This window comes from Limanda limanda, chromosome 6 (assembly GCF_963576545.1).
Source record: "Limanda limanda chromosome 6, fLimLim1.1, whole genome shotgun sequence".
Taxonomy (NCBI): Eukaryota; Metazoa; Chordata; class Actinopteri; order Pleuronectiformes; family Pleuronectidae; genus Limanda; species Limanda limanda.
The window spans coordinates 24,393,843-24,419,646 of NC_083641.1; the positions used below are offsets into that span (position 1 = coordinate 24,393,843).

The 25,804-nt window shown below is 44.3% G+C and overlaps 1 protein-coding gene across 1 annotated transcript in view; it reads left to right on the plus strand.

Moving 5' to 3' along the window:
- Positions 1-25,804, plus strand: part of frem2b (FRAS1 related extracellular matrix 2b) — a 60,747-nt gene that overhangs the window by 30,466 nt on the left and 4,477 nt on the right. The window contains exons 4-16 of the mRNA XM_061072588.1: positions 3,479-3,709; positions 6,299-6,424; positions 7,408-7,659; positions 17,389-17,538; positions 19,075-19,284; positions 19,409-19,606; positions 19,704-19,868; positions 21,156-21,338; positions 21,429-21,559; positions 21,692-21,847; positions 22,740-23,043; positions 23,286-23,417; positions 24,173-24,504. Coding sequence (XP_060928571.1) covers positions 3,479-3,709; positions 6,299-6,424; positions 7,408-7,659; positions 17,389-17,538; positions 19,075-19,284; positions 19,409-19,606; positions 19,704-19,868; positions 21,156-21,338; positions 21,429-21,559; positions 21,692-21,847; positions 22,740-23,043; positions 23,286-23,417; positions 24,173-24,504 — 2,570 coding nt within the window. The remainder of the gene's footprint in view (positions 1-3,478; positions 3,710-6,298; positions 6,425-7,407; positions 7,660-17,388; positions 17,539-19,074; positions 19,285-19,408; positions 19,607-19,703; positions 19,869-21,155; positions 21,339-21,428; positions 21,560-21,691; positions 21,848-22,739; positions 23,044-23,285; positions 23,418-24,172; positions 24,505-25,804) is intronic.

Consider the following 25,804-nt stretch of genomic DNA (forward strand, 5'->3'; position numbering starts at 1 on the left):
TGGAGCAATGTTTATATGTTTATGTTGTAGCGTGTTGTCACATAAACTTTGCTCTCACAGATTGACACCACACTTGAGTGCTTCTGTTGATTCTTTTCATCTGTCCTCATGGCTGATGTTCAGATAAAGAAACAAACAAAGGGGATGAAAACTCACTCCTCCTCCTCAGAAGATGTTGTTTGGAATTCTTTCCAGTCCTTTTTATCTCGGTGCCTGAGGTGGGACATATTGATAGACGAGCCCCCCTGCAGCAAAGACTCGTCGACATGCATCACACTCTTCATATGTTTTGGCGCAATTCTAAGGCTGGCCCAGACACCCTTCGGGGTGACACAGGTCGCGACCTTTCACCCCTCCCTCCTCTCGGCCATTGTTTACATTCCAACCACACAATAGCACCGACGCTTCCCTCGGGGATCCGTGTGCTCAGGAGAGAGGTCGCCTGAGGTTGGCGGCCACGGAACGACGCCACCTCAAATGTTAGCTGAGGCAATTTACTGGCTGGAACTAAATGGACAATACCTGTTCGTACTGTTAAAAAAACTAGCCGAGCATTTATGAGTGGAAGGAATTTTTATTACTGGCACAAATGGCCTTTTTTAGTGCTTTCATTTATTCCGTCTATGTAGATGAGGAGTGATTAAAATGGACCAATTTTAAAGGTCAAATCCCATAGAATATAAACTGTACTGTCGTCTAGCTTTATATGCCCCTGGGCTTCGGGCTAATGAAATATCTCTGAGGTGATATGCAGATTCTGCTGACCTTTCCAGCGCCTCACACTGAACAGTGAATCTACTCAGTGGAAGGAAAATACACATCCAGAGGCAGATCTTCATCTACCGCTCTGCAGGCAGGTGTAGCTGCAGATACCATTAAAAAGTAAACAACTTTGAGAACAGGAATATGCTTTTACTTTGTTGTTTATGTTGATGAGGTGCAAGAACAAAAGAAAATGGAAAAGTATTTTTCCTGTGTGACGACTGCTCCAGTGATCCCTCTGCGAATTAATATTAAACAAGAAAACAGTATATCTTTCGAATAATTATCTCTTGTTTTGATTCTCTGCAGCATTGCTACTATTTTATTAATGGTTGCATTATAAATGAAAGAAGCACCACTTTGAACTTGCACTCGACGTTCGGTGCCCAGAAAACAAATTCTGGCTGCCTTTTTCAAAACGTCCAAAGTCGCTGTTGCGTTCTTTTGAGTCCAAACGATCGTTGTTTTCCTCAGGGCAGTTTCCTTTCGATCGAGGCAGCATGAAGGGGAGAGGGGCTGATAATGAATGAGGGAGGGCGATGGGCTCCTCCATGATGGAAACCTCACAAAGAAAAGTGTTATTCTGCTTTTTTCTTCCAAGTCAGGAACATTTTGCTTTGACAAAGACCTCAAAGTAGCACAGAGATAAAGTTTCTCTCTCTAAATGCCAAAGTGGTGGAACCTTTTATATCGTGCATTTATTTTAACAGTGAGCAAATACATGTTTATGCCCCAAGGCTGAATCTATTTGATCATGCACTTTCTGTTTGGTTCTTGCAATGGAAATATTTCTTCCTTTTTATTTCTGGCAAAGATAAACATTTGCAGATTGAACAGAAAACAGTTTTTTGTTGTGCTATCCCATTAATGTCTATTTGACAATGGGGCGAGAGGCCAGGTTCACCCTGGAAAGGTCACCAGTGAGTCACAGGGCCGATAAACACACAGAATAACAACCATTCACACTAGTGTCTCCAATTAATCTAACCCCAATCTGTGTGTCGTTGGACTGTAGGAGGAAACTCATCCAAACACGGGGAGAAAGACCCAGGCCAAATTTGGATTCAACCCGGGGAACCTTCTTTTTCCCAAATTCAATGAATCACACACATCTAATTTAATCTCCAGAAATCTAACCCCTAACTCTAATCTAACTGGAGCTATCAGCATGAGATATATCATCTTGTTTTCGAGGGGGTCACCCAAGAGGGAATTATTTTGGAGATTTTATCAGACATTCTTCAAGAAAAATCATATTTTATGTACAAATCAAACAACCAATATCTTGTCTCCCTAAGTTTTGCATCCTTCATTACTTTATTACAGTGATTATTAGAGATGGCCCCTTCCCCTTCTGCAATGATGCTTTAAGCAACAAAATAACCCTTTTGATTAACCAGAATAAATAGGCTACCAGAGCAGCCTGACAATCCAAGCCATCCATCTGCCTCAGTGCTGGGATGAGATCACGACTGATCCCAGGCCAGTGGATAGCTCTTCTTTCCCCAAACCCAGCCTGAGGGAACACAGGGGCCCAGTGGTGGAATGCTGCTTCACCGGTCATGGATCCTACAAAGAGCGCACCTGCCACAATGCCTCCGAGTTGCTCCTGTGATCCGAGCCATCCAATCCCAGCGCTGTGCAGCAGACGGAGTTTGGAGGAAATCATTCTCACTGAGCAGCTCTTTGAAGACGGCTGATTTTCCAAGCTCCAAGCTTCCCGAGCTTGACCACTTTATCTCAGCACATATGTGCCGGGGCCGTTTCCTTCTGCCTGTGCTTGCATTTCAAAGCCCACTTCTTATTCCCATCAAAGAATAGAATTTCAATTTTTCTTAAAAACCTGAAACTCATGCATTCCTTAATCTGAGGTCTTTTGAAGATCCCGTGGGTTGACTTGATATGATATTTCAGTTTTTTCTCTTCTTTGTGTTTCTGAAGAAAAAGAAGTTCCTGTCTTGCCACTGCTCCAGTTATCGCTTAATTCCTTGTTTTTTATTTGCGGCAGCCTGCTGCATGGACATGTTCTTTATATCTACTGCCAGACCCCCTGCTGTGTGTTGTGTGACCAGTTAGCAAAAACAACGGAGAGGCTTTGTGACATTTCACTGGCTTCGGTGCTCCCTCTCCCCAGGAATCCTGCCAGTATCACTGCTATAGTGGCTGTAAGCTCCATCAAACAGCTCACATGCTGAAGGTCAGACAACACAAGTCACCCTCCATCCGCTTCCACAGAAACCAGGCTGACGTGAGGGGTAATTGGCTTTATTCCCACCATGGTCGCTTCAAACACTGGGAAACTGAATCCCTAACGAAGGCTAGTTAGACCAACTTGTGTGTGGATCTTCCTGTTAAAAAACAGTAGTTTAATTGAGATATAATTTAATTTGGGTTATTTCTAGAATAAGGTTTCCTTTCCTTATGCACCGAGTCATCTCCTCTTTCAGAGACTCCTGGTTTTAGCTCCTGTCTCTTTAAGACCCACCCAAGAAAAACTGATAGCATGTCTCCTTTAATCATATTTATCGACAATATCGTACAACCGTCAAAACGCATGGCTACAAAGAATAATAGAAACCAACACTTCGAAGAAAAATGTTTAATTTATTAGGTTGCCAGTGCACTAAAAGGAATAAGGAAAATCTGGAGTTATTGGGTTTTGCAGATGTTACTTGATTATGATAACAACCCATTTTCCCCCCATGTCCTCCCTCAGGTATCGGCACAAAGGATGGCACTGCAGAGAAGGACAAAGATTTCCGGGGCAAGTCTCAAAAACAGGTTCAGTTCAACCCCGGTCAGACCACGGCCACCTGGAGGGTCCGCCTCCTGTCGGACAGCGAGTACGAAGTGTCCGAGACCTTCCAGATCCTCCTCTCCGAGCCGGTGATGGCCGCCCTGGAGTTCCCCGAGGTGGCGACTGTGGAGATCCTGGACCCTGATGATGGTGAGTAATAGAGACTAATTGAGATTTATTCAAATGTTGACTAATTATACTATTCAATATTGGAATAGTGGTATGTTTTACTGAGAATATATATATTTCTTGTAGGTTAAATCTAAAGCGAATACTGCAATGTATACCTTGCTTTTTTCCTTTCTTTGGGAGGGAAGGGAGGGAGAGGGGGGTTATTTCTTAACAATGCAACACACTTGGGTCTTAGAGCTATAATAGAGTTTGACAGCAGGACATTTTCAGTGAAATAACACAGTACATGCCCTTTCTCTGTGGGTTAGAACATGAAAAATCAATAAATGGGGAAAAAAAAGCAATGCATTTTCCGGGGAAAGAATGATGGGTAGTGCAGAGTATCTAAAGGTAAATCTCTCCCTCACAGCAGTGATCTCAGTTAGGGGCCAGGAAGCCTTCAAACTTTCATTTCGGCTGTATTCATGTTTGGAGCGTTGACTGGGGAAATGCTGCTCAAGAAGACGGATAGAAGAGGGAAGAGCAGACAGTCATTTTAACACAATATCAATTCACATGAAGACAGAGAACCAAGAGCCCAGGTTGAATATGAAAATTGCTCGATAAAAAGTAAAGAGTAACAAGCTCTTACCACATAAATAGATAAACAAGGTCAAAGGGATGATGATGACCTCCCTTGCATTTGAAATGATTATGATGCAACGCTTAAAATGTGGAGCTGAGCTACAGAGCTGCATAATGTAAAAAGGAGGGATGCTTCTTATCATCATCCCATCGGGCTTCATTGGGCGAAGAGGATGAATTTGCTGGCAACACTTTATGCTAATTATCATGTTAAGTTGCAGCTTTGTTTCACAAAACATCCGTTTCTGGAGGGCAATCAACAGAACTGGCAGCTATCTCTCCGCGAGATGTGAAATCCTATTTCCGTCTCTGGCGCCTTGAACTCCAGCAGCCATACGTGTCATTATGCTGTTTATGGTTTGCGGAGGTTTCTTCTTTCTGCGTCTTGGTCTCTCAAGGTCGAAACAAACGCTGACGGCTCGTGAAAATGTGTTCTTTTGCTTCTTGTTCACTTCTCATCGAGAGCAGAGGAAATATGGATTAGCCCGAGGGCGGCCACTGTGAGACTGTGTAAAATAAATGATTTCAGACGAACTCAAGTGGCTCGGATTGACGACAGCTGTCGGGGAAACAAGAAATGAAGAGTGGCCACATCGTTCTTTGCGATTGTCCGCATGGTCCTTGAGAGGAAAAGGGTGCAGGTCGTTTTCTTTTTGACTCAACAGCACCTTTTTAATGTGGGCGACCATGATGCTCAGTGAGGAGGATACAAGGCCTCTGTCCGAGCTCTGTGGATTTCATGGCTGAAATGCTGCGAGACCTCATTCTCTCTCTGAGCGTTGCACAGAGCTCGGAGTGAGAGAGGGAGACAAAGACAGGGAGAGCTGCCAGGAAACCCGCTCAGGAAAAAAGACAAAAATCCTTCAACTTGTTCCTTCTTCCAAAGAGAGAAAACACACCTTTATATTTTAGTCTTTCAATTAATGCTGGCAAATACCAGTAGGCTTCTTAACTGAAACTGAGTGTGTGACACAATTTTGTTCTCGTTATTTTCGTTTAATTCCCTGAAGCAGAGGTCACTAATTGGCAGACCAGGAACTAGACAAACAGGCTGATTCCATGCGTTTGTAAATCGTCCCACGTGACGCCACTCAGCCAATCACATCTGTGAGTCGGAGCAAAGTAACTTCACATGGCGTGCTCTGAAAAGAGAAACGTAGATGATGAAAAGAGAGTAGTACAGACTCTTATATGACACTTGCGGAGAAACTTCCACTGTGTTGTACATGTGTGAAAGTCAAACTCGGGGTAAACTCCAGTTAGGAAAAACTTAATTTACACTTTTTATTGGATTCTTTCTAATAAAACTCTTTATTTGAAGATGCTCATTTAAATTCAAAACCTTCCTTTTGTGTTTCTTCCGTTTTGACTTCCCGTGGGAAAACCGCATTTAATCGTTTATTAGAGTGCTCATTTAAAATCCGTACAGTTCAATGTGAAAGCTCACAGTAAATTTCAATATATATTGCACTGAATCCTAACACTGTGGAGACATAATGATGTTCTGAACCTCCAGGAAACTTTCTCTGTCTGGGACGTCTCTGAATTTGAATTGAATCCAGCTCCTCTCTAAAACGATTCCCGACAGCTTTACCCCTGAGATGAGGTCGATCAGGTCAATAACCATTCCTCGTCTCCGGGGTCACACACTGCATAAGCCGACTCTAAGCCGCAATATTTGCTGCAGATAAATAAACAGCAGACGGTGTGTTATGATAAAACGTGACGGAGGTGCTATCTGCAGAGCTGTAATGCAAACCAGTGCATTAGAGCTTTTCTTGATGTAAATAATGTCACACATGGTTTGATGTCCTGACGCTTTTCCCCCGGTTCCTTCATCTCTCAGTTCACTTACACAGGCAGTTTCCTTCCTACGAGTCAGATAAGCCTCGACAATAAAAGTACACACAGCTCTGATAACACAACACCTCATATCACAATCAGGATCTCATACGTGGATGTTTTTCTTTCTCGCCCCTGCAGAATCCACGGTGTTCATCCCCTCGGCTGTTTACAACATCGAGGAGGACATCGGCGAGCTGCTGGTCCCAGTGCGCCGGAGTGGAGACCTCAGCCAGGAGCTCATGGTCATCTGCTTCACTCAGCAAGGTAACACGGGAACAACCCTAATGGGGACATGTCAGCGGTAAACTCCTGGAATAGAAATATGAGCGAGTCTCTCGGGGAAATGGCGTGTTCTTGTAGAGTGCCGCTCTCCTCCTCCTCATCTGGACTGAATGCTTTTCAATCATCCCGCCACCATGTGTCTGAGCAGCAGATGGTGAAAGGAAAATGGTCAAAATGAAGCACGGCTAATGGCTCTGGTGCTCGTTTGTGCTGCACAGCGTTTGAAAGGGTTCCTGCACATCACAGGTGGGAGCGAGGCGAGTTAATGGACGCGTCAGATATGAGATGAAAGGATCCATAAGCTGGTCTCATCGCAGCCTTGATTGTCACCGGATATCACCTTGAAAAATGGAAGTGCAAAGACAGCGACCTCATCGAGATCCGTGTTGGATGAAACGTTTCTGTGGAAGATGAAATGCGGCAGGAAGCGAAGGTCGCTCTTTTCTTGAAGCAGATTTGAAAAGGAACGGAGGTGGTACAGACGTATACGTACATTAATCAGAAAGAAAAGAAGAAAGTTATTTCCAGGCGACTAGAGTAGTTCATGTGAATGAAAAAAAAAGAATATCAGGGAAAAAGAAAATCATATTTCTTTGTTGGGTTTTTACCTCCTCTCGAAGGGGGTTATATTCTTGCTTCTTTCCATTGACTTTGTTTTTTAGCTGAATTAAGCCAAAACTACTGAACTGATTTGAGGATAGGACACAGGCCAAGAAAGAACCAATTAAATTTTTGGAGTGGATTTGGACAAAGGGCCAGAAATCCAGGGATTTGGTCTTTAAACATTGCAAGAAACCCTCTTCTTTTCTTTTTTTTACCAGTTTCCCAGTAAATAACTATTCTAACCTGATATATCTATGGGACAGATATAAATATGTGTGCAATTTGTCCGTCTAGTTATGTGAATATTCTGAAGTGGCACACTTGGGATCATCTTTCTGTCATTCTTTTTTCTCCTCGCTCAGTCTCGGCCACGGGCACCGTCCCCACCAGGGTCCTCTCCTACTCCGACTACATCTCCCGGCCTGAGGACCACCACAGCATCCTGCGTTTCGACAAAGGCGAGGTGGAGAAATCCTGCCGGGTGGTGATCATCGACGACTCCCTGTACGAAGAGGAGGAGAGCTTCATCGTCAGCCTCAGCCTGCCCATGGGGGGGCGTTTGGGCGCGGAGTTTCCAGAAACCACAATTACAATCATCCCCGATGCAGACGACGGTAAGTTGACGATACAGTGTGAAATGTCATGTGCAGGTACAAGAAGATAAAATGCTTCGATGAGTAAATCACTTTTTGCCCTTAAGAGACAAGTATTTAAGCCTTTTCCATTCATTTCTAATTGTTAATTCAGTTCTGAATAAAAGCATGAATTTGCTCCCTGGGCTTTTATCTGCTTTAGTTTGAGGTGTTGCAGCTTTTTGTGCAACCTCTTATTTAATATGTGCGACGGATGAGCCGGCTGACTGAAGCTGAAAATGAAACTTGAGAAAGTTTGGTGCAGGCGGTGTCTTCAGCTGCATAAATCCATGAGAGAGAGAGAGACGCAGGAACAGGTACAGACAGGTGGGCAGACAGACAGGAAACATGTCGGTGTGCATCTCCACTGTGTGTTTGAATTTCTTCTTCTTTTTTTTTCTCTCTCGTGCTGTGTGTGTGTTTGTGCTTGTCTACCAATGTCTCGGGGAGAAAACGTCTGAGTGTGCGAGCCTCCCTCCCGCAGGCGAAGCCTTTATCTCATATCTGCAGGCTCAGACTGGAGGGCTGATAGTCTCCCATATTTTCCCGACGCCTCTTTGTTCCCCAACACCTGACGGCCATTCCTCAGTTCCCTATCGCTCTGACTATCTCCGGAAGCACCGCTGTGAAGTCGAGACTGTGTGATCGCAGGCAGGCGTCACTGGACGTGTGGAAACTGATAGTGGAAATGTTTTTATTTATTTTTATTGAACCGAAACGCACTGGGAGTAGATAACTGGGGGAAGGGGGAGATGGGCTATTCAATTTAGCATCCTGTTATCTATTTCAAGCAGTCGGGAAATCAAGACTTTTGGGAAATGAATGAAGTTCTTTGGCATTTATTTTAATCTTCTCCACCTGCTCAAATGACTCAGTTTCCTCTTGCAGGAGTCCCCTCCTTTTTCTCATAGCTGCACCTGCTGTGGAAAACATCCCAGAATGCATAGAAACATCATTATCACAGTGTAGTGCTCATTCAGCTGGCTAATAACAATCTAAGCTCAAATTAAATGTGTGTTTGTTTCCTTCAGTGACGTTAGTCCTGCTGTTTGGTTTCATTTTCCCTCAGCGTGACAACTTCTGAAATAATCCCACGAGTGAAGGAACATTCTCTGTGTTTTTGCAGCACAGGAAATACTCAAGTCTCTAGCTGCTCTGAACATGATCAAGTTCACGTCCATGTGCCGCAGGTTAATGGGTAAAGAGCTCCTGTGCCCGAGGCTCCTGCAGCAGCGGGTTTCAGTCTGTGCAACAGGTTATTTGGGAATGGAGTCCCGACACACTTCAAGTGGGTTTGTTTGACCTGCTGGTGGAAGTGGAGGAGGTTACGTGCTTGGAATGTTTCTGCCCTGTAGCAGCGTCCAGTGAAACCTGAGTGTGAGCGCGGGGCCTTGTGACCTTTTGACCTCGTGCTCCTGGGTGTTTACTCCAAACTGCAGCAGCTGCACAGACACACAGGTTTTAATAGGATGCATAGCAGCGGTCAAGGTTCATATTTAAGTGTTTTGCCTCTGAAGCTATTCAAACAGAGGCTGGAACCAGTCCTGCACGTCTTGTCTCTGCCATAGAGAGCTAAAGATTATTGATTCATGGATTAATCTGTTGAATCATCCAAGGTGACATTCACACTGCTGCATTTTAGTTTGAATACTTATCACTGTGGCTGCATTAAAGTTTGCCAGCCAGCCTGAGAGGCGAAAACAGAGAAGTTTGGAAAGCTCTGCTGGCATCATTAGTGCCAGAAATCTCCAGGGATGCGTTTTGGTTCGTCATCTGTTGTTTGGACACGTTCCCTTCCTGGTTGGTTCTCCTTAGTCACAACACGACTGCCAAAAACGAAGGAGAAACACGGCTAACACTTAACGTCAGTAACAGTTCCACCTCGAAACAGAAATCCCTGCTCAGCTTGTTTCTCGTTCATATTGTTTTCTGTAACTTACCTACTTACTAACTGATTTAAAATGAGAATGTGTTGGTTTGGATGCAGCCTAAACTTAAGATGAGGTGTAAATATGTTGGAAAAACAATGACACAGTTAAATATCACACAGAATGAGAAGTTTGCTTTGCAGGTACTTTCAGAAAGTCAAAGGCAAAGCATTAAGGCTTTAACTTCTGTCCTCTGTGTACTTTATTCTTTTTGGGCACAGTTCCCCTTCAAGCAATAAACTGCTTTTTCATGTTTGTACATTAAAGGCAAACTCTTATTTTATGATTGCCTCTGCTTTACACAGCCAGTGTGCCGTGGTATCTCTGCTATTATAAACTGTGACTGTAGCTTTGAAAAAGTCAATTAATTCTAAAATACACCAAGAACATTCTTTTTTCTTTTTTACTTTAAAGATTGCACACCTCGTGGCAAGCCCTCGTCTACATTAGAGGTCCTTAGTGTATTATCACACAGACACAGGAGAAAAGGAGGCTCGGTGCATCACAGGCTTCAGATTGACAAGCAGTGTTTGCAGTCTGCACCCGGGGTTTATTCACGCTTTATCTGTAATCATGTTTTCTTTGCCTCGGTCTTTGTTAGCGTGGCTGAGTGTCAATCAAAATCTTCTTGTGCATATCGGTTTTCAGCGAGCGGCTCAGACTCACAGGGTTGCAGCCGGGTGCAAGAACCAGAACACAGCCGCCGTGTCTGGAAACATCCTCTCGCTGTGTTTTCTCCTTGTTTTTCTCAAACTCTGATTCTCGCTGCTTAGACGTTAAGTGTGACAAGGAGAGAAACTGAGCCTGCAGCTATCGTCTGACAAGCTGGCTGCTTATTATAAAGACACAAGTGCATGACATCAGATTGATTGCCTGAACGAACACACACACACACACTCACACGTGCATTGCAAATACAAAACACGCAACGTTTGTGCGGCAACACCTCCGCAGTATAATTTGGATTTTGGTGCTGGAGGTGTTTAGGTTGCTCCCGTCCGCTGAATTAATGGGACACGAAGAGTGGGGAGAAATAAGGTAGTGTCAAACCTTCATATTTCCCCTGAAGGAGGTGATAATGAAATGACTTGAGCACTGAAGGTGAAATAAATGGTAAATAGCTCTGAGGCAAGCAGAGCAAGACCAATCTGCTGTCTGCGAGAGCAGAAAGGCAGCATTAGATTCATTCCCCCTTTCACTGCACCTATCCTGGCTGGGTATTAAATTTAGGGAAGTAATTCTCACTTCTTTCCTCTGCTCCAGTATATGAGGGAGGGAGGTAAATGCGTGCACCGCATCCATCTTTGTCATCGCTCATGTAGCCGTCAGCCGGGTCCTGTACACGGGACAAAGAAGTCGCCGCCTGGCCAAGCTCCATCGGTTCCCACCTCTTAGAAACACACATTACTGACATAAGCAGAAATGCGTCACGTAGACAAGTTCCTTTCAAAACAAAACAGGGCAACACAATGTGATGAAATTAGAAGCCACGGGGCACAAATGTATCAAAGCGGCACGGCCAGAAGAAAGGAGGAAGAAACCACACGAGTCTGAGCTGCAGCTCGTTCTTCACGTCAAGGTTCGGATCGTAATCTGACAATTAACGTGGTTCTAAATTAAGATTGTTTATAAGTTTCCTCAAGAAGTAATCAGGTGTGAAGACCAGCGCCTTGGAAGAGGAGGCGTGTTTTTCTTCTTTCTGACAAAACAAAAACTTCTTTCAACTTCACTAATTAACGCACCTTCACCCGGCAGATAAGGAGCACAGATAAAATTAGCTTTGTTTGCAGTGAGAACCAGCAGACTCCTGCACGGCACCGGAGCCGATGTTTATGCCTGTGGAGGAAATTTGTTGGCAATCGATGTGACACACAATCGGGTCCGCGGGGCAAAAAAAAGATTCCTTTGCCATTTCTTTGGTCTTTGAATGCAGTTGTTAATCTCCTGTATTGATCTGGAGAAGTGTGACCTAATGACTGCACTTCTATTTATGAAGACATAACAGGATCTGGACAGAATGTTTGTGAAACTCAATATTACGAAAGGCAGTTTTGTTTTCATACTTTTTCACAGGAATAGTTAGGATTATGCACAAACTCCTGGAAAGATGTGGTTATGGGCAAAGAAAGAAAACTCTTGATGCAGATCCGGCTCTACAATGCAGCAACCGAGCAAAGTGCCAATTTACAGAGGCTCTTATATTATTATGAGAAGTGTCAAAAATGTTTTGCATGATTATGAACCAAACCACCGAGACGCCCGACACAGTCTAAATAATTCATGGGAGACGCTGCTTTGACACGCCTCCTCAGACAGAGTCAAATATGAGATTCTTTGAGCGATAACACATTTCTATCGTCTCAGACACGGAGATATCACCTCCTGAGATGCTATCGCTAGATTGTGAAAACAAGTAAAGAAGCTGTTACCGACATGTCGCCTGAGAGCATCAAGATGGAGGAGAGTTCGAATATTTACAGGGGAGTCACACAGATCAGTGCAGGATACAGTCCTCGGTGCTTTGAGCTCGACCCTGCAGCTGAAACACATTATCAGTCCACACGGGTGGGAAGGTGGTTAGGGATCGTTGTCTGCTCGCTGCTCGGTGGAGCCGTGCTGGTTGTGCAGGTTGTCTGTTCAGCAGAGAGAGGATCTCGGCGGGGGTGGTGTGAACCCTTGCATGGTAACAGGCTCTGACTCAGACACCAGGGCAGACAGCCAGGAGGCCAAAGAGAGCAAGTGCCCTGAAACGACACGCGTCCGGTGGATTGTCTGTCACCTGCTTCGTGCTCATGTGATTAATTACCAAGGAGGTTGTGTTTTTTTGCCCCTGATAGTTTGTTTGTTTGTTTGTCAGCAAGATTCAGCAAAATCTACCAAGTGTATTTCAGTGGAACTTGAGACACGGGCCAGGAAAGAAGCCATTAAAGTTTGGCACGGATCCGTCCCTTTGTTCAGACCTAAGCCAAAATGTAATGAGTTCTTTCTTGGCCTGTCTTTAACGTTGCATGATGTGACATATATGACTGCTGGCCCTTGGTGGAGGTCTTTGTTAGAAAAGGTGAACCACTCAACAGAAGTAGGGACACGATTGGGTTTTAAAAGATTAATCTTGAGATGTTATCACATGAGGAAGGTTGGGATGTGTAGACTCTCCGACGTAGATGTGAATAATTCAAGAAACAACTAAAGTAGACGTAATAAAATCTATTTCAAAAAGATGAAGAGGAGTCAAACAGTTCAAATAACAAGTATAGACACAATAAGAAAGGAACTGGTAAACAACAAGAGGAGGTAAGAATTGAAAAGGTCAATAAAAACACTGAAGCGGCTTCAGTAATCTGCAGGAAACTGTGTGGAAAAGGTTGGTGTTACATTTTGCTAATAGAACATTTAAATTATTCTATTATAGCCTTCAACTGAATAAACATGAAAACGACAGAGCTGCGGCTGAAACTCACTTTTTACTCGAGCTTGTTGTAAACGTTGACAGTTTTTCTTTTTACACCAGAGACGTGAATTATGATCAGACTTTTATTCCTGCAGCAGCTCAGCTTTAAGAGATTGTAAATGACCAAATCCTAAACCCATACGCATTCAATTCAGTTCCATTTTATTTGTATAGCCCTCAATCATAATATACATTATCTCAAGTCACTTTACACAGAAGGTCGAGACCTTAAAAATGATAGAGAGACCAAACGATGAACATGAACCTTATCCCAACCATGACCTTCAAACTAAAGCGTAACTCTCAGATTTGAAATGTGACAGAAAGTGAGGGTTGGCCAGAGTGGAGTGTGTGAGGACACATTCCCAGAATGTCCTCAACACCTGTCCGTCACAGTGTTAAGACATATACGAGAACTTGTATATGTCTGTATAATGCACATATAGACCCGCTGCAGTCCAGAGCTGCTGCTGAGAATCACCTCTCCCAAACCTCCGTGCAGCCACTGACAGTCTCTCTCCTCACACTGGAGCCATAACTTCCGATGACTTTTTTTCTTGTAGCAGTTCAGCTTTAAGAGATTGTAAATGACCAAATCCTAAACCCATACGCATTCAATTCAGTTCCATTTTATTTGTATGGCCCTAAATCATAATATACATTATCTCAAGGCACTTTACACAGAAGGCCGAGACCTTAAAAATGATGGAGAGACAACACGATAAACATGAACCTTATTCCAACCATGACCTTCAAATTCCCAGAATGTGCCCTCACAAGTCCTCGTATATGTCCGTCACAGTGTTGAGACATATACGAGGACTTGTATATGTCTGTATAATGCACATATAGACCTGCTGCAGTCCAGAGCTGCTGCTGAGAATCACCTCTCCTCAACCTTCGTGCAGCCACTGACACTCTCTCTCCTCACACCGGAGCCATAACTTCCGATGACTTTTTTTTCTTGTAGCAGCTCAGCATTAAAAGACTGTAAAGTTCACGAGCTGTCCCGACGTTTTTTACAGTAACATGCACAAACAGCTGCTTTTCGCTCGATACCTGCCTATTTTCCCAGCGGCAAACCATCTGCACATAAACGGCCACTTCCTCACAAAGAGCTCGGGCTTCTGCCTGCGATGCGTTCGGAAGAAACTTGTTCTTTCTTGCAGAGGTAATTGCTGTTTGATATTGACTCTCGCATCCGGGGGTTAGATGTTTTGGTCGGGGGGCCGTGGGACATGAGGATTCTTGTACAGCAGGACTCGACTCGCACATTTACAGTCTTTACTGTCGGCTACCAGTAAATTTTGTTCCTGCTCCGAAGGTATGATTATGAGCCGGTTTTAAAAAGGGGGGCGGTTCACATGCGTGTGCACTATAACCTGGGTAACCCTGTCATTACGTTTCACCTGGATTCACGTTCATTCTGATATAAACAGATGTCCGAAGCCAAAAGCTGCAGACTTTAATTCTCGATTCGGTCGCTGCTCGGGAAAAATTCAAGTGTTTCTCACAGTCTCAGCTGGTTAAAGTTGGAGATTACTCTGTGATGAATATGGAGCTGAGCTTCTGCTGCTGGAGAGAAATGAGTTGAGCACACAGAGAGGGCACAGGAGCGTTTGCAAGGGCTCGGCTGAATCTCATCCGAGAAGCCACTTAGCACTGTGGGAATGTCATGCTAAGTTCAAGTGAAATCAAGCAGTCAGTGGGAGTGTAGCAGCTCCCTCAGGGACGCCTCTGTCTCTGCTTGTGCCTCGACTTTTATCTCATGTTCACATACATGAAACTGTCCAGACATTTGCTTTGTTGTCTATGCATAACTTTACACATGGTGGGTTTTTCTAATGACTCGTGTGATGTATTTTTTATGTCCCAGAAGGAGTAATCAGGGTTGCATTTTTTTAAATCAATAGTTCCATTCTTTTTATTATTCACAATTTATTTTAGGTATGGAAAGATTTTACAAGCTAAAAGAAGCTAGTAGTAAAGAGGAAATCTAAATGTTTACCTCTTTTTTGTTTAGTTTTTTGAATAAATGAGGGTTTTTACACCTCATATTGTTTTACATCTAAATCTGGATCATCTCCACTTCAGGAAACCTTAGCTGTGCTTTGTGGCTGGCGCAGGCTGCGGCAGCCCAGGAGACGCTGGTTTACCTTTCAGTTAATGGGCCGTAGCACTTTGAAGTTCAGCGTTTGTCTGCTGCTCAGACCTTATCTGATTACCGGACTAGTACAACAGGGCCCGAGCTCCTGGCTGCCAACCTCAGGCTAGTAGATCTGATTACTGCTTCTGCTGGGACCCGGTGCAGGCAGCCAAAACCATCTTTGTGTGGTTTCGCCGGTGGAGAGAAATCCTGGCAGCTGCGAGCCTCTTGATGCCAGCGCTCATTGTCCTGCCTCGGCTTTCAGGGCAGATTAAAGCATAAAAGTTTTCTGTCCTTTGCTTGCACCTGAGAGTAACATTATTTCAACGGCAGTGATGGCTGCTCGGAGAACCATAAATCCAGAGGCTTTCCCCAACAAGTCTGTTTCCCTATCAGATCCTGTCCGACCAATAATAATATAATAATAACACACTTTCTGACAAAGCAGACTGTATCAAAACATCATCCAAGATGCAAATTACTTGGAAGATTAATTACACCGTGCAAAGTAATAAACTCTTTTTTCCCTGATCAGTAATTATACCTGGCAGCGCTGATGGACTGTTTCTTCCTGCTCTTGTTTTATTAAATCACATCATCACAGTTACATTATGTATTTGTTTTTGTGGAATTCATTTATCGCTCAGTTCAACATCCCCTCCCACCCCCACCCCTCTCTCTCTTTCTCTCTATTTTTTTCCTCCTGCTTCCCACTGCGTGATGAGAAACAGCTAAGTGCTGTTCTGAAGCTGCCGAGGTTCCGTTGTCACGGAAACCACAAACTCTTCCCATGGCTGTCGCTATTGACTTAATTTATTCATAATTTGGTCACAGCTGCAGATTTTTTTACAGCTCAGCAGCGGCTTGTTCCTATTAGTCGTAACAATGATGCATTTGATCAATTAGGAGAATGTGAAAAATGTCTGTAAATAAAAATCTGCTTCTTTGGTTTTGGTTGCAGCCTTTTTCTTTTTTCTGCTCCTTGCTGTAAAGCAGTGTGAGCGGCTCCCTGCCGAGTGCACACGGAGGTCTGAGCCCTTAAAGAACCGTTTCACAGGCAGCGTGTTGTACACTGTGCAGAGGTAGCGTGTGCCGAAGGGGTTAAATGGAATAACAGTGGGTGAGTTTGGCTGCAGTGGAATCTCGCCTCATAGAAACACTAATTGCAGTCAGGCAGGCCCAGGCTGGCAGCTGAGCTCGACATCCTCCAGACCTCCTGTCAGGCCTCCTGTCTGCGGCTCAGACCCATCACCAGCCCAGTCAGCACCTCCACGCTCATCCACAACAACACCAGGAGACGCAGCTCTGGCCTTTTTTTATCTTTGAATGTAACTCACAGATGTAGAAACCCTCCCCCCCTCCCCTCTCCCCCAGGAAGTTAGAAAGTGTTATTTAAAGGCTACAATTACTACCTGTGGCTGTTTTCGATGGAAACGTTCCCTCAATTTCTCCTGTAATCAGACTTAATCTCGCCAGCTATTACCGATTTAACTCTGCTATTACAGCGAGCATCCAAGTGTCCTGAAACAGCAGAAAAAAGATGATTATGCATTACATCTAGGGTTGCAAAATTCCGGGAATATTCAAAGTTGGAAACTTTCCATGGGAATTAACGGGAATTAACGGGAATATACGGGAATTAACGGAACTATACGGGAATTATTGTGGAAATGTTGTGGGTAATTATACAAACTGTACTTACCTTGTCATATACAGACATAAATATAAACGTTTTGTTTTGTCATAGGCTGATTTGAGCCCTGAGGAAACTTTTGGCACTTGACTATATGCTTCTGCATCGTTGTGTCATTCTTAACATAGGTCTTTGCACAGTATTTGCAAATGTACACAGCCTTTCCTTCTACATTGGATGGAGTGAAATGTCTCCACACATGAGATAGTGCACGTGGCATTGTTCTGTAGAATGAGATGAGAAAAAAGTTTGTAAAAAAACACCTAATGCAATGCCAGAGATATTAATAGTTAGCCAAACAATTGGAATCGTCTGTACTCATATTTTGGAAGATGGAAGAATGCACGGTGGAGGGAAAATATAGTTTTGATTGGTGTTTTTATTGCTCAGCGTTTAATTTGAGTATTTTTTTTTTTTCCGGAAACTTTCCGCCCCTTTGCAACCCTAATTGGATCAACTTATTCATTCTTTCCTCTTGTTTTTTCCTCCCCAGCGCCCGTCTTCTACTTCGGCCACACGGACCACCACGTGGACGAGAGCGACGGCTTCGTGGAGGTGCAGGTGTGGAGGACGGGCACCGACCTGTCCAAAGCCGGCACCGTCACCGTGCGCTCCAGGAAGACGGAGCCCGTCTCGGCCGAGGGTACGTGTCCGTGCTCGGCAGCTCTCTCTCTCTCTCTGACAGGAGGTTCTGGCTCCAGACTCAACAATAGACGTCAGTTGTCACCCTGTCACTCGGGCGTCCGAGGAGACGTTAACGCCGGGTGTCGGGCGGATGACCTGAGGAATGTCAACATTGTTTTTGGGGTTAGGAGGCGAATTCACAGCTTTTCTGTCAGGCCTGGGATCGACAGTGTTGTGAAGATAATGGTGGTCTGAGTGAGGACAGGGGTTTAGGAATGCATTACGGATTGTTCTGCACCTCAGTAAGTGCTTTGGACTTTAAGACCAGTTGCTTTCCCAAGCCTTCCCTGCAGCATCCATTATTTCTCACCCTCAGGCAGTGTTCCCCTCCACTTTACAGAGATTCACACCATCTCCTGCTCCCAGCCTGCATTATAATTGTAAAAAAATAAAAAGATAACCAGCATCTTATCGTATGCAGCATGTTCAAAATGCAAGTCCACACTTACACACACATAACTGGGTCATAAGTACATGAAAAAGGCCTCCGGGCAAAGGGTGAGCTTTCAATACCCAGTCTCTTCAAAGAATGGCAAATGAATAACCTGTTTGCGCTCGGGGAGAAATCCAGTTTCTTGCAGCGCTCCTTTAATCACGCAACAGATTCCAGCTCTTCACGGCTATCGACCACGCGGTAGAAAGCATCATTTTGCCAGCAATGCAGCGAATATCGTTTCATCTCACTCGCCGCCTGACATTCACAAATTAATTATGAAGTAACGTGTTCTGTTGGAATAAGATCTAGAGCAGTGGTTCTTAACCTGGGTTCGATCGAACCCCAGGGGTTCGGTGAGTCACTCTCAGGGGTTCGGCAGGGGTCAAGACACACACAGCATAGCCCAGTTTACACTGGCAATGTCTGGCCGTTTTTGTCGGCCGTCAAAAAATTTGTGATAGTACGTCATTTAGCAAAGACAGCTTCAACAGCAACTCTTCAGAACAACAACGCTCTCAACGTTTTGGTGTCACTAAATCGTACCATTCCCCCTTATTGCTAAGAAAGCCCTTGAGATACTCACACAGTTTGTTACAACGGATTTTTGCGAGAAATCCTTTTCAAGGATGGTAGACATAAAAATTAAGAAAAGAAACAGACTTTTGCGAAAATGATATTAGAGTGGCACTTGCCAAGGTGAAGCCACGCATTTCTGAACTTGTATCTGAAAGGCAACAGCAAAAGTCACATTGATTTGCAGTAAATATTCATTGAGTTATGTTTTTGTTGTTTTTTATGGTTGGTTTTGTTCTTTAACACATTGATTTTGTGTGCAACTGATGCATGGTTCATTTTGTGCACTAACAAAATATATACCTATGTTTTGAAGAAATCATATTTAATTTTCCAATTACGAAGGGTTCGGTGAATGGAACTGATGAAGCTTGCAGGGTTCAGTACCTCCAAAAAGGTTAAGAACCACTGAGCTAGAGCTATGTCCAGATCTGTTCTGTGAAACACAACCTGACCTGCAGTGTGTTGTGTTGTGTTGTTGAGCAGCCGGTGTAGATTACGTGGGGATCAGCCGGAATCTGGACTTCGCACCGGGGGTCACCATGCAGACTTTCCGTGTGACCATCCTGGATGACCTGGGCCAGCCGGTGCTCGAGGGGCCGGAGAGGTTTGAGCTGATTCTCCGGATGCCGATGAGCGGCGTCCTCGGGGAGCCGAGCAAATCCACGATCCTCATCAACGATTCTGTCTCTGACCGTGAGTGAAAATCCGGGTTTTTCTAATCAAAAAATGTACTCTCTTTTGCAACTGTTAACCACGGTGATGTATGATGTTTACTCGAAATTTCTGATGTTGATTTATGGCTTTAATAATGTTCCAGTGCCAAAGGTGCAGTTCCGCGATGCTGTGTACGTGGGGAACGAGGACTCGGGGAGGATCTCAGCCACGGTGTACCGCAGCGGTGACATCAGCTACCGATCCACCGTGCGCTGCTACAGCAGGCAGGGCACGGCCCAGGTCATGATGGACTTCCACGAGAGGCCCAACACAGACGCTTCCATCATCACCTTCCTACCAGGTGGTTCATCAAAGCCGATCGCAACATGATTCAGATTCTCTAATAATCAGGACACAAGCAGTCAATCGCTGTCTTTTCCTGTTACTCTTTCTTTTAGGAGAGATTGAGAAGCCTTGTGTTCTGTTGCTCGTCGACGACACGGAGCACGAGGAGGAAGAAGAACTCCGTCTCGTGTTGGGAAGCCCGAAGAGCGAATCTCCTTTTGGAGCATCTGTCGGAGGACAGAACGAGACGCTCGTCAAGATCAAAGACGAAGCAGACAGTACGTTCTTCTTGTTACACTTGTTTGTTTCAATATTTCTGTTTAAATCCACCTTGTGCTGAATTTCTTGGCTTCTACCGTGTCTGCACCATTGCACCTGGTGGGAGTATTATTTGGGACGACATCTACAGATAATTAACTTTTGGAGCCGATCGATCAAAAATCTAAGGTCGAGATCAACAGAAATCTGGTCTGAAATAAGCAGTTTCCAAGATATCTCTGCAGATAATAGAGCCAGAGAGACAATCTACGACAATTATTCCATATCACATGATATCACATGAAAAGACATCATGATGTTATGAAGATTTTATGAGATATCTCATAACCTAAAGCTTATATAGGTCAAATCATATACGATCACACCAACCAACCAACTAACCAATGATATCATAAAACAATCTACAGTTATTTAGATAGATAGATAGATAGATAGATAGATAGATAGATAGATAGATAGATAGATAGATAGATAGATAGATAGATAGATAGATAGATAGATAGATAGATAGATAGATAGATAGATAGATAGATAGATAGATAGATAGATAGATAGATAGATAGATAGATAGATAGATAGATAGATTACTTTATTCATTCCCGAAGGGAAATTAAGTCGTCATAGCAGCCGGTATATTTGAATAAAATACAATAGAATAAAATAAAAAATATTGAGATAGAAAGAATAAAAAACAGAAACACAAGATAAATAGGTAGATAAGGTGCAGTGGCAAGATGATGGTAATAGTACTGATGATATGATGGTAATGTTATTGTTAGACAGTATATAAAAATAGTACAGTATATATAGTAAATAATATAACATAATATATATTATATATGATAGTAATTATACCAATATAATAGCAGTATATAGTAATAATGGCAGCAACAGTATATATAATAATAATAGTAATATATACATGTACACATGTATAAATATGTGTATATACAAAGAATATACAGAGAGTATGATATAATATATGATATATAGTAGAGGTATAAATATAAGTATTTGACTATAAAATAGATAATATAATATACTATGAGTGTAAGAATATGTAGACAGAGAGTGCAAAAGACAATATTATTTAGATTTACTTGTCATGATATGGTATATATTACATCATGATGTCATTATGAAATAGCATTATTACAATGTTATTTCAAGGTTATGCATCACCCCCCCGATGCTTTTTGGATTTAATTGACCACAGTGGATTTAATGAGATTTAACATGTTTAAAGTTTTCAAGCGTGATTCAAACTGTGTCCGTTGCTTCCTCAGAGGCGATCATTAGGTTCGGAGAGACCAAGTTCAGCGTGAACGAGCCCAAGGAAAGTGGGCAAGTGTCCGTGGTGAAGATCTCAGTGCTGCGAGTCGGAGACACATCCAAGGTCTCCGTGGTCCGAGTTCACACCAAGGACGGATCCGCCACTTCTGGGGAGGACTACCATCCCATCTCCGAGGGTAAATCACACTGACAGGCGCTTTGTATCAGGACAGCCACCGTGTGACGTTTGCCGGGGGATATAATTGTCATATCTCTTTTCTCGGCAGAACTCGTGTTCAAAGAGGGCGACACGGAGCACTACGTGGAGGTGGAGGTTCTGTACGACGGCGTCAGAGAGATGAGGGAGGCGTTCACCGTTCACCTGAAGCCGGATGAGAACATGGTGGCGGAGACGAAGGTGAAAGCGACAGCGAATTAGCATGTCATTGAACTGCCAAGTGTGTAACTACCTGGCTAACGATCCCATTACAAGCTGGCAGAGGTTTGCTCCCCATTGACATTTCTCGCACCTCTTCCTGTCAATCAACAGATGAGCAAAGCAATAATCTACATCGAGGAGATCAACAGCATGGCGGATGTCACCTTCCCCTCGGTGCCCAGAGTGGTTTCTCTGCTGCAGTACGACGACATCGACAGGAACAGGGACTCGCTGCCTCTGGCTGGATACCCGGTCATCTGTGTCACGGTACGTCCCAGCTCACAGACCAGGAAATACTTTTCAACTCGGCAAGTGATTCATGTAGTTAACAGTTTGTCTCGCAAGTGCATTTCCAGACAGGTTAATACTGTTATGAGGCATTTTACAGATGTGCACACCTGAGACCTCATCCACAGCACACAGATGTGTCTTTGTCTGCACAGAGATTTCTGGGTGCAGTCGTAGATTGTAAATAAAAATGGACGATGCATCTCCACCCATAGATTTATATATAAAGGCTAGATGTCTCGTCTGCGTTGTCGTCCGCACATGGCGGCCATCTTGCTAGGGGGCAGCTCGCTCACCCATAACATTGTGTTGGTAAATAACCATAACTTGCTCAATTTTCAACCGATTTTTAAACAATCTGGTTTGTTATAAACTTCAGAGATGTAAATGACACTTCATACTTATGAATAATTATGTTATTTTCTAAAAAAAAAATGAATAATGTATGCTGTGTCATAACTACATCTCTGACGTTTATAACAAACCAGAACGTTTAAAAATCGGTTGAAAATTGAGCAAGTTATGGTTATTTACCACTACCAACACAATGTTATGGGTGAGCAAGATGCCCCCTAGCAAGATGGCCGCCATGTGCGCACGTCCGGCTCCGTCGAACAAGACATCTAGCCTTAATATATAAATCTATGCCTCCAACTTCTTGTGTTGGACGAAAATGAAGCCAAAATATCCTGTGTACGCTTTTCAAACTTTTTCGAGTCAGTCTCAGCTGTCAATCATGACTCTTTCTTCTGTTTTTATAGCATCAGATATCTTATTTAACTGGTTTCGCTAATTCTAGTTTTCACAACGGCTTCATCGGAGCTGTGTGCAGTTCTCATTCATAACTGTTGTGTCTTTTCCCTTTTTCCAGGCCTGTAATCCCAAATACCCAGACTACGACAAAACCGGCTCCATCTGTGTGAGCGAGAACATCAACAACACCCTGACTCGCTACCGCTGGCTCGTGAGCGCCCCCACCGGCCCCGACGGCGTCACCAGCCCGATGCGGGAAGTGGACTTCGACACCTTCTTCACCTCCTCTAAGCTCATCACTTTGGACTCGGTGTACTTCCAGGCCGGTTCCAGGGTCCAGTGCGCTGCCAGGGCCGTGAACTCCAACGGGGATGAAGGTCTGGAACTCCCCAGCCACGTAGTGTCCGTCAGCTTGGACGAGGGTGAGTGCAGCTCCTTCTCCTTCTGCTGCTTCCGACGTTTGGTCTCGCTCGTGGAAAAAAGAGCTTTAACACGATAAGCAGCTGGCGGTGGTGATTCGCTCTCCCGACACAGTTCTCGCTGTCTTTGCTCTGACAGAAAACTGGCAGACAAAAGAATATTTCTGTGGAGGATTTTTATGGAAACAAAGTGTTTGATTTGTTTGATGTTTTTTCTTTCTTTGTCTTTTCGGTGTGGTTTGCAGGAATGTGTCAGCCCCGTGTTGTCGGCACAGTGGGCGCCGAGCCCTTCTCTGCCAAGCTGCGCTACACCGGAGGCGAAGACACGGACCACCCCAACCTCATCAAAGTAACTGTCACCATGCCTCACATCGATGGTAAGAGCAGCCATTTCCATCTGTCAAAGCATCACTTAAACCCCTTTTCAACTGGTTAACAAACCCACTAACACCCACTTAAATCGGGCTTTTATCTGCAATGAGAACGAATTCAATCGACATCCACACCTGCAGCTTCTCCAGCACCGCGCCACGAAATGCATTGAACTTCCGGGCGTCGGCGTGATAATAGCCATGAGCGCTTTGTGTCCTTATTGTTATTTAAGTCTTTGGAACAACGTGCAACAGAAGCTTATTTCTTTGTGTCGTGCAAGATGCAAGCGATTTGAAACCGTTGTGTTTCCTGCTCCTGACACGTTTGTGATCTTGAATCAGAGTCAGAATCAGAATTCTTTTATTTGCCAAGTATGTTTGCACATAAAGGAAATTGCCTTGGTGTCATTGGTGCACTGAACATAAAACAACAATATAAAAACAACAATATATAACAAAATAGAATAAAATAGAATTAAATATATACAGTAACAGAGTTATGGGCACGTGGGGTGCTAAGGTGCAGAGATTGGTGATAGTGCCAATAATATATAAACTATAAATTATAACGTGAAGTGCTGGGAAAAACAAAACACAAACGAGTCAAACCCCCTTTTTTAGAGTGTTCTACCTGCTAATTTTGGTTAAAAAGAAGTATAAGGGGCAACTGGGGTAAACCTGTGAATCCTTGGTTTAATATTTCCTTGGTTAACATTCCTCTGCTCCTACTTCGTAACTGATCTGTACGTACCCTCCCTCAGGTATGTTGCCCATAGTCTCCACCCGGCCCCTCTCCAACTTCGAGCTCACGCTGAGCCCTGACGGAACCCGTGTCGGCCACCACCGCTGCTCGAACCTCCTGGACTTCACCGAGGTCAAGACCCGCCACGGCTTCCTCACCGACGCCACCAAGAATCCAGAAGTCATCGGCGAGACGGCCCCTTACCAGTTCAGCAGCTCCCTCCGGGGGTCCGGCACGCTGCGGTTCTACAGGAACCTCAACCTGGAGGCGTGTCTGTGGGAGTTCACCAGCTACTACGACATGTCCGAGCTGCTCAGCGACTGCGGAGGCACCATTGGGACTGATGGACAGGTAGGCACCCCCCCACCTTTCAGCTGCGGCTCACCTCCGACCCCCCTTTTGTCATCTTTAGACACAAGGTCAATCAGGCTGTTGAACCTCCGTGACTCCAGGACAGGAATGTGGACTCAGTAGCTTTGACTATATCACTTTTCATTCCACAAATCCACCTGGATTCTCAATCCTGATCAATCATTTACAGTTGTATTAGAAACGCTTTCTCACCTTCTTGGTTTTCCCTTTAAAGAACCTTAAGTAAATACCGACCTGCAGAGAAATCATCCATTATCCTCCGTCGACACCCACGTTAACCTCAGCAGCAATAACTAACCCGACACCCTTGCTTCCTTCACTTCCTGGCAGGACCATTTATTTGTCCTGTCGAGGTGGCAAGTCAATAACCAGCAGCCTCATAAAAACCCTGTTAGTTTGTTTTGCCAAGTGCACAATCTTTGCCGCAGCAGCAGCAGCAGCAGCAGCTGTTATATGTTGGGATCTTAAAGCCCTCTCGGTTTTCCCGGCACACATTCCTCGCAGCCTTCCACATTTGCATTCACCCTGGAAACCCACTGTTAGTTTATTTGCATTTAATTTAGGTGGAGTGTTGATAAAGTACAGTGCAGGAGGAGTGCACGGATCACATCATGGTGCAAACCTCATGCTAGGCTCCATACTGAACATTATTCATTAACGCTCTGCAGCACGGGTGAGTATGTTCTGCCTCTGAAGGTATAGAATTTATATTGCTTTGATGGGACTCTGTCATTTTTCATGGCTTCAGGTTTATTTAATAACGAAGATGAAATCAGGCTTCACCAACTTTGTTGCCTGGAGCCACATTGATGGAAACTTGACAGTGATGAACGTGTCTGGACAAGTAAGCAGGCGGCTGATAGTAAACTCCACCTCGTCTGTGAGGGAAGTGAATCTATAATCATGAGTATTGACTTCTTCTTCACTTATTAGTGTCCACACCGATCAGATAGAATTGGGTCCACTGTGCCTCGGGAGACAGGAGTCAACCACAAACCAGAGGGTCGATGGTTTGATCCCCAGCCGATCCTCCGATGCATTCCGAAGTGTCCTTGGGCCGGATACTGAACCCCACGGCTGTGCTGGTGTGTGAATGCTGGTTGCAGCTGCTTCACAAATAGCTGAACTCTTTTATACGGAGTTCAGTGACGCACAACTCCGCACGAAGAACTCACAACTAGAGAATCTGTCGTTGCCTTTGCCATGAACCTGCTGGTCGCCTCAGCTCTGCACTTCCTAGTAACCATACACATGCACGATAAGAGGACCAGTTCTCAAG